This window comes from Manacus vitellinus, unplaced genomic scaffold (genome assembly GCF_001715985.3).
Source record: "Manacus vitellinus isolate BGI_N305 unplaced genomic scaffold, ASM171598v3 scaffold_1_pilon, whole genome shotgun sequence".
NCBI lineage: Eukaryota > Metazoa > Chordata > Aves > Passeriformes > Pipridae > Manacus > Manacus vitellinus.
This window is the reverse complement of record NW_021939396.1, coordinates 10,124,831-10,133,787: the sequence shown is the minus strand read 5'-3', so window position 1 is coordinate 10,133,787 and position 8,957 is coordinate 10,124,831. Positions and strand designations below refer to the sequence as shown.

At 50.2% G+C, this 8,957-nt stretch overlaps 1 protein-coding gene across 1 annotated transcript; it reads left to right on the top strand.

Annotated features, from left to right (window-relative positions):
• The first annotated feature begins 2,764 nt into the window (after nucleotides 1–2,764).
• TRIB1 (tribbles pseudokinase 1) lies at nucleotides 2,765–7,594 on the top strand. Its single transcript, XM_018076837.3, has 2 exons — nucleotides 2,765–3,333; nucleotides 5,375–7,594. Exons 1-2 carry the CDS (start codon nucleotides 3,011–3,013, stop codon nucleotides 5,841–5,843), a joined length of 792 nt encoding a protein of 263 aa, XP_017932326.1. The 5' UTR covers nucleotides 2,765–3,010; the 3' UTR covers nucleotides 5,844–7,594.
• The last annotated feature ends 1,363 nt before the right edge of the window (nucleotides 7,595–8,957 follow it).

Genomic DNA, 8,957 nt, shown 5'->3' with positions numbered 1-8,957 from the left:
AATGAACCTTTCCTGCAGTCAAGAACTACCCCTACGACCTGAGAGATTTAAGCTTTGGTTAATCTCAGCCCCATATAAATAATTGAAGTTTAGACTGTACAGGCAGCCACGAGCACTTCTGGGATGAACTTCCCAGGTGTTATCTTTTCCCGGCCTTTGGGGACTGCATGCCGAGCTTGTGTGCTTCAGTTAGCAGGGACACCCACACAGAGCATGAAATCTGTGGCATCTCTGTGAGAAGAGGCTGCCCAAGCACCAGGAGAATGTGGCAGGACTGTGGGGTCAATGCCATGTGTACCCCTCTGCTCTCCTGTCACACGCCAGATGTTTTTTGGGGGGGCCAGGAGAGGGGCTTTCTTCCCTTCTTCAGGACTAGTGGGTGCCATCCCCCATTTGGCTGTCAGTAGCTTGAACCAAGCAATGCACCCTGGTGCCACTGTGCCCTGATGGCATAGGGACACCATAAGGTGACCAACTGTGGACCTAAGAGACTTTAAATGGGTGGGAGGCTGGGAAGAGGAAGGATGCAGCTTCCAACAATGGAATGTATGGCCCTTCTCCTCAGTGGGGACAGTGATCTGGCACAGGAGCTGAGAGAGAGGGATCTTCAGGAGGGTGAGGACCAAAAACAGGTCCTTACCCCGAGTACATCACTTGGTTTTTACACTGACCTCTTCACTCCTGCTCACACTGTCTGAGATAGCTACAGAGGATACTGTTATACACAAATAATGCAGGTTTATGCAGGTCCTTGCCCTGTCCCCAAAAGCACTGACACCACTCCCCCGCCCCCCCAACACACCTTGTGCTATCTCAGATGTAGGAACCACCCGACACATGCAGCATCCTACCAGCTAAGCTCACCCAGCAACAGCATTCCAATCATTAAACTTCCAGGAAGGGGAAAGTAAAACAAAAGGCCTGATGGATACTTGTGTGTGTTTTACCTATAAGAGGAACCAAAAAAATCAGCTTGCTTTGAGAATTGTGGTGAATCACTCAGAAACAATCTGCAGGCATTAAGGAAATTGTACTTCTGCGAAAAAAAAAATAAAAAAGAAAAGGAAATGCAGGCCCTGGGATATCCCTTTATGGCATATGCATTTTATGTTTAAATGCATTAATGGGACTGCTATGCCATGACTCATCCTGCACAAGAGTTTCATGTGTTTCTTAAAATACACTAGAAGTAGCTGAAGGCATGCACGGGTTTGCCGTGCAGTTATCTGTCAGGAATCTGAGCAAATACATGCACGGGTGGCATCAGATGCTTCAGACCTGTGGGAGGGGGGTTGGGGTGTGCTGTCCTGGGCCCTCTCTGCTGCTTATACAGACCACGGCTGGAGAAACCAAAAGGTGACAGGAACTGAACCTACTGAGGAACAAAACACAGGCTCCTTGTGTTAATATTAGGGAAGCCTAAGCACTGAATTACAGAAAATTTGCATATATGTAAACAGAAAACTGGAGAGTTTCCTTCTGGAGCACTCTTGTCAAAACTACAGCTGTCTGCATTTTTTTCCAGGGATGATTTGTTGTCTGGTTTTCTCTTATTTTTTTTTCTTCCATTTACTACCAGTCCCGGCTGCAAGTCTATTTACTATTCCTTTAAACCCACACTTTCGAGCCTTGTGGAGCCCGACTCAATCTGCTCCTCACAGGTCACTTCAGCTGCTGGCTGCTGCCAGCTCTTCAAGCTATTCCTTTTTCGGACAGCAGATAGTTTTAACTTTGGAAACACCCAGAGATGAGTATTTCTGATGGTGCACGTTACGTCTACGCTTATGAGCAAACGGTGGTTAGCACACAACAGCTTCGTGATGCAAACCTCGGGGCGAGGGATGGTTATTTAGTGATTAGTGAAAAGCAAGAACTGGGGCTGGGAAATTCAGATGTATGGAGGAGAAGCTCCTGGAAAGGGACGTAGACTCCCTTTCTCACCGCAATTATTCACGGTCGAAGGGGATCGCCGCCGCGCCCCCAACCCCGTCGAGTCCCTCGGCGGGTCTCCCGCCGCCCCACCCGGCTGTGCCGGGGCCGGGCGGCAGCGGAGAGCGGCGCGGAGCGGAGCGCGGCGATGTCCCAGCCTCCTCCTCCCATTTCCCCGTTGCCGTCAGGGCCGGCGAGGAGGAGTGAGAATCACTTTTTTTTTTTTTAATTTTTTTTTTTTTTTTTTTTAAAAAGGCCTCCAACTACTTAGCGCGGAGTCGGCAGCAGATGGATGGGCCACGGCCCGGAGGTTTCGCGGGAGAGCGAAGGGAATGCGCGCAGCGCGCACCGCCCGTGCTCTACTCCGCGCCCCGCTCCGCTCCCCCGATGAGCCGCCCCGGCGTCCCTGCTGCCGCCGCCCGCTGCCGCAGCGGCCCCGGCCAAGACGCCTGCAGCCGCTCCACGACGGCCCCGCCGAGAAGCGCCGGCGCTGCCAAGTGCCCTCGGGGCTCGGCCGACGTGCGACGCCCCGGACTGCCCTCCAAGCGCTCCCGGTCGCCGTGTGCCCCCGCTTCTCCCGCCGGCGGCGGGGCGGCGGGTCCCAGCCTTGATCGCCTCGTACCTTGCTGCTGCCGCTGGTCTCTATGGAGCAGGTGTCCCGGGCGCTGAGCGTCAGCTCGCGGCGGGAGCTGCGCTGCAAGGTGAGCAGGAGCGGCGCGGGTGGGCAGCGGGTCCGAGCGCCGTGTCCGAGCGCCCGGCCCGGGGACAGCCCTGCGAAACATCCTCCCGCTGCTCCCCGGCTGGAAACGCCCGGCCATCCGCCGGTGGGGGTTTGCACGCTCTGGAAGTGAGCTGAAACTCCGGGTTACCTCGGAGCGCCTTCCCCCGAAAGGCTGTGGGGATGGTGATTTGGTTTAGTTTTTTCCCCCTCTATTTCAATATAAAACGAACAGGAAGGGTCTCAGTAGCCGCTTAGAGCAGCGCTTCTGCCGATCCTGCCGAGCCCTGGCTCCCCTCCAGCTCCCTCGTCATTGTTTGGGGAGAGTTGCTACGCGAGCGGCAGCTTTCAACGCCCTTGAGAATGAATTTGCGTTTAATTTCCTCTATACAGGTGTTCCCCCTCAAACACTACCAGGACAAGATCCGGCCTTACATTCAGCTGCCGTCACACAGAAACATCACTGGGGTCGTCGAAGTCATCCTCGGGGACACCAAGGCCTATGTGTTCTTTGAAAAGGACTTTGGGGACATGCACTCCTATGTGAGGAGCTGCAAGAGGCTGAGGGAGGAGGAGGCTGCCCGGCTTTTCAAGCAGATCGTCTCCGCTGTAGCTCACTGCCACCAGTCAGCCATCGTACTTGGTGACCTCAAGCTCAGGAAATTTGTCTTCTCTAATGAAGAAAGGTAAGCGGCTGTCAGCAGCCAGCCCTGGGGTGAGTGGGGAGGGAGGAATGCCACATCCAGAGACGCAAAAAGCGTCCCAGGGAGTGGAAACGGCCCTGTCAGCTGGGCATCACCTGCGAGCAATCCAAGTAGGTCCCCATCACGTGTGTGTAGTAGGTCACGGATCTAACCAGCACGCACTCTTAGTTAGATCTTGACTGATGAAAGGGAGGAAGCTCGCCGGGAGCTTCGTGTCATTCAGCAGAAGTTCAGTGTAACCCGCTGGCAGACAAAGGGATGATAGTTCGGATGCTCATTAGCGCCAGAAGATGTCATGTGTGCCACTCATTCAGTGTCAAATGAATAAAAGGCAGAGAGCGAGAGGAGGGAGGCTGAGACGTTGCGCAGGGAAGGGGAAGCAGCCCAGCTGAGGGAGCAGGAGGAGGTGTGAGGAGCTGGAGCTCTGGTCTCTCCTTGGGAGAGCTGCCCCATGACCATTGCAGAGCTGCAGCACTCAGAAGGGGTCTCCTTGCTGAACCACCCTGCTAATCAGGGTGAAGCTGCTAACAAAAGACCAGCTGTGTCCTTTGAAGATTTTCTCTCTTCTCCACTGCTGTACTTTCCATGCCTCCTGTGCCTGTGGATGTGGGCACACACGGGAGGGAAGGTGGGACATGGTTAAATACTGCTTTGGGAATCCTGAATCAAAGAAAATCACTTAAGTAAAACTTGGCCTAAAGCCTAGGTTTATAGAGGAGATCACACTTGTTAAATTTAGATGAGGGAAATAATTCAGTATTTCCCTGGAGTGTTTGCTGCTCTTGCATACATGGCAGAGTCAGAAATACATTTTTGATCAGCAAAACTGACTCTGACTAGTTGCTTATCCCATGGAATGCTAAAAACCTTACTAAAAGGTGTAATGGAGTTGTGCTTAATGTCATGAAAGCGTAGGTGATATTACTGAAGTAGAAGAAAAGGGCTTTTGCTTGTTTTTTTTTAACTGGGCTAAAGCTTCTTCAGGATACCCTTTAACAAAGGTGATAAGAAAATTAACAGCACTGCCTCTCTGAAACAGAAACAACCGTATGTTGACACGCAAAGAAAGCAATTCCTTTGAAGGAAACTATTGCAACTTTTCCCTCCCATAAGAAGATGAAACATTTGTTGAAATATTACATTGCACACAGTCTCTCTCATTTGGAAATAACGTGTTGCACAGGCGAGTGTCATGTGCATCGCATTTGGCAAGAAGAGGGTTAAGCAATGGCAGGCGACGCGGGCTCTCGCACAGGTGCAGTTTCAGGGCTCCCGCAGCCAATCCCGGGCCCACGGTTCTCGTTGAGTCATATTTTCCGTTTGCAGAACCAATGGGTATTTGCCGAGGTCAGGTTGAGGACAGGCTGCAGCCAACGCATCTACACCCCAGCGGGGCTGCCAGGCAGTGCAGAGCTCTTCCAGGACCAGCCGATGGCGTCCCTGCCGATGGGACCTCCCCTCACCCTCCAAAACAGGAGGTTTGTGTGGACCCACGTCCACCTGGGGGATGGTGGGTGCAGTGGTATGCTCCAGAAAGGCAGACAGAATAAGTAACAGATTAAAATTAAAAAACAAATCAAAAGCTCAGGAGAGCCGATGATCCCCGCTGGTGCAGAAGGGAGCTGGGCTTTGCGGTTTACAGCAGCTGGGCTCTGTTTGCTCAAAGCCTGCACCGCACATAGTGGCTGTACTGTGTCCTGTCACACATTAACCCCCTGCAGTGGCACTGCAACCTGCGTAGGTAGAAAGTGACTTGCTGGTGTTCCTCAAGAGCCCTCTGTGTTGTTAAAATCCCCAGCAAATAAAACAAGCAAGCATTGCTGAGTGCTGACCCGATGCACGCAGCTGCACTTCCACTACATGCGGCCAGGAGTCAATGCAACTTCTCCGCTGCAAATTAAAAAGTGTTTCCTCTCCTTTCTCAATGCTGTTGCGAGGAGAATGGGATCATGGCAGGGACTCACTGTGCTTGCTCGTGACTGCATGTTGCTATTTCTCACCTGTGGTTTCCTGCCCTGCCTAGGACTCAGCTGCGTCTGGAGAGCCTGGAAGACACGCACATCATCAAAGGCGAAGATGATGCGCTCTCAGACAAGCACGGCTGCCCAGCGTATGTCAGTCCTGAGATCCTAAACACGACAGGGACTTACTCTGGAAAATCGGCTGATGTGTGGAGTTTGGGAGTGATGCTCTATACCCTGCTGGTGGGACGCTATCCCTTCCATGACTCGGACCCTAGCACTCTGTTTTCCAAAATCCGGCGTGGACAGTTCTGTATTCCTGACCATGTCTCCCCCAAAGCCCGATGCCTCATCCGCAGTCTCCTGCGGCGGGAGCCCTCCGAAAGACTCACTGCTCCAGAGATCTTGCTTCACCCTTGGTTCGAGGCAGTTTTGGAGCCTGGATATACAGACCAGGAGACAGGAACTTCGGATCAGATTGTTCCAGAATACCATGGAGACAGTGATGATATTAGTTCCTTCTTCTGCTAACCCCAAAATCTCAAAAACCTCATCAGTTTCCACCTCCGGCATCTTCGTAGAGTTTCGTTTTTCCACGTCTGCAAACTCAACAGCATCTTAAAGTGCCAGTATGGTCAGAAAAGTGACCTTGTTTAAATGAACACCAACCTGGAGATCTCTGCTCCCTGAGCATACTGAAGAGTTCAATCCTCTTGCTCTGGGTCCGTCCCACTGGCCCCAGAGGACCTGTGCAGCTTTGTGAGAACTGGCTCTTCTCCTGCCTCCCCCATCCTCCATCGGTGTAAAACTGGTCGCATCTTGGCTGCAGAGTCTTACGGCTGGCAAGCAGTGGGATGGAAAGGCAGCCCCTTCTGCTCTCCTGCGGTGGCTGCAGAGGTGTGGAACCCTGACCACGATGTGTACGGGCTGGGGAGCACGAGGTGTGCCTCTACCTGAGCAAATCTGACAGAAATGGTTAAAAGGGGAATCTCCTTGGCATGCCACACCAGCCAGCTCACAAAGCAGCTCTCTGACTGTAAGCACACATTAATGAGGGAAGGAGGTCTTCACCCACCATGGCCAGCTGTCTGCTCACTGCTGCTCCTCCAGCTGATCTTGCTTTCAGGGGCATGAAGCTCCGAGATCCACCTGTAAGACAAATCACTGCTGTGGGTCTTTCTGAATCATAAAGCATTGGATCTCCCAGCTGGATCCCCTTGCTGACTGGGAAAGCATTTTAAATAGACTTAAGCCTCATGTTACCACAGTGTAGCCTATATAACTTTATGCCCTCAGCGAGCTTGTCAAGTAGCAGGTCTCGTTAGCTCCGAGTGCCAAAACATATCCGTTTACCAAACTGCAACACTATCAGCTGGGCCGCCTTCCCCTGGAAAAGGATAAGGGGTGTCTTGTACAGTACCTGTAAACATGGCCATGTTTTCCAACCAGCTCAACTCTTAAAAACACCACATCACCTCTCCTCTTCCCTCCACCCCCCAAAAAGTTAGTCTTAAGAGTAAAATCTCCTTACGCCCTTAGTTGATTATTCAGGTATGCTGTTTGCCTCCAGCCCTTTTTTTTTTTCCCTTGCATGATTATTCATAGTCTTTCCAATGTGCGTGGATAATGAATATATCTAAATCATTAGCTTCCTGGGTTGGGGGTAAGTAAAGCTTAGTCCTGCCTAAAATTTCTGCTTCATTTCACATTTGTGTCCAGTGCTTATGCAAAGAGATGTCCATTCACCTAAGGCAAGAGTGCGACTTCTGAAATGGCCGTGAGGTGGGTGATGCATGTTCCCAACACCCCACAGTTCTTGTGAAGTAATTTTAAGGGTTAACCCTGGCTGCAGTCCCACCACCCGTTGCAAGAATACCATGTATACCTCATGGACTGTGTACTTTGTACATACCTTACTGTTTGGGGTTTTGTTTTCTTGTTTTGTTGTACTTTGTTTGTCCTAATAAGAGGTGTTGAAGAGCAATTTAATGTGAATTATTGTTGGCAATACTAACTTGACAGAATCATGAGCATTAAGAGCAGAGCGCTCCAGCTCTCCGTTGCACTAAACCTCTCATGATTGCTTGACATTTGTATCTGTGATACAGTTTAACCCTTCTATGAAAAACAGTACATTTGTATATATTGGTAGAAAATTCTGCCAGAAAAGCTAAAAACACTATGTCCAACTTGTACATATGTATATGTCTGTGGAAACCTGGATGATAAAGTCTGACTTGTAGAAAATTTTAATAAACTTGGTTTCATAATGTTTGTCCCCATTTCTGGTGATGTCTCAAGGGGAACACAGCTTCAGTATGTTTGGTTTAATCTGAAAAAATGGGGTTTGGCCTCAGAGAGGATCAGTTCCTTTATGGTCCTTGTATGTGTTCCATTGTGCCTTAGCCCTGACTCTCCCAGCTCAGCCTGGGGCTGAATCCCCAGGAAGCTGAGTTGGGACAGGCTCCTGCCTCTTGTGGGCTAGAAAGGGCTTGAGATGTCCCCAGAGCTACATGAAACGGGGTATCCTACTCTTCCGATAAACAATGGGGAGAGGAGTTACAGCTCTCTGCCTCTGAACTTTAGAAGCTCTCTTGCCTTTCAGCCCATGCATTTGTTTCCCTCTGCACCCCACAAGCAGAAAGAAGATGCTGTGGCACAGCAGGGCTGTCATCCTGCACCTGTGTGCCTGGCAGTGTGATGCTCCAGCCAGTGGAAAATCGAATCTCGGATGTCTAAAATTGAGCAGCCAGAAGCAGAGGCAGTGGCTGAGAGCATTGACATTACGGGGAGCTGGAGCCCGTGAGCAGGGGCTTGACCCCACTACTGAGAGGCAGCACAGAGGCCACTCAGTGCTCCCGTTAAAAATGAAGGGAAAGATTATTAGAGCTGCTTTTCTTTGTGGTGAGAATAGAGGAGTATAAATAGCTGCAGTATCAAGGTTAGAGAATGTGCTTTCCTGAAAGAGATCAAGCCACCCTTGCAATCCACCCGGAGCGGTGAGATCATCGCTCACAAGTGGAAAGGAGGAGGAAGAGAGTCTTGATTTTTATTTATACTTTGCCTCATGTTTAACTTTGTCCTTTTGCTTGAAATCTGTTCAGCAGAGCAACTGCTTCTAGGCAGCTCCTTGAGCAGGAGCAACTTTAAAAACATTTTGCTTTTAGAAGGGAAGTGGAAAGCAAAAAGGAGGGAACAAGAACCTGGTCAGTGATAAAGCAAAGTGCACTGACTTTCATTAGGCACCTTGACTCCCACTCTGAGAAGCCAGTGATCTGTGCAGTAAGCATATTTTCTTAGCTCTTGCTGAGTGAATGTCAGACACCAAAATATCTCAAGTTACTTTACTGATGTTATTCTTGCAAGACCTGTAAAAACATATGTGCCACAAAGCCTGACTGATTAAATTACCCCCTGCCCTACCATGCTTTTGGGCTTGGACAAAAGCCCTAATGCATCCTTTCAAAACAACTGCAGGAGGTTCATGTTTTAATGAAACCTTGAAAACTTTAAAAATACCTTTTTTTTCCCCTTACAGTGAAGTCACTCTTAGTAGGTGAACGTGTAGGTCATCCCGTGACTGTTTCACATGAGCTATGCTGCAGAGCAATTAAAATAAATGCCAAATTGTAGTAACATCTGCAA

Coding starts and splice junctions, on each gene's coding strand:
- TRIB1 (XM_018076837.3), top strand. CDS start 3,011: ATGAATTTGCGTTTAATTTCCTCTATACAGGTGTTCCCCCTCAAACAC. Junction 3,334..5,374: donor GTCTTCTCTAATGAAGAAAG/GTAAGCGGCTGT, acceptor TGCCCTGCCTAG/GACTCAGCTGCGTCTGGAGA.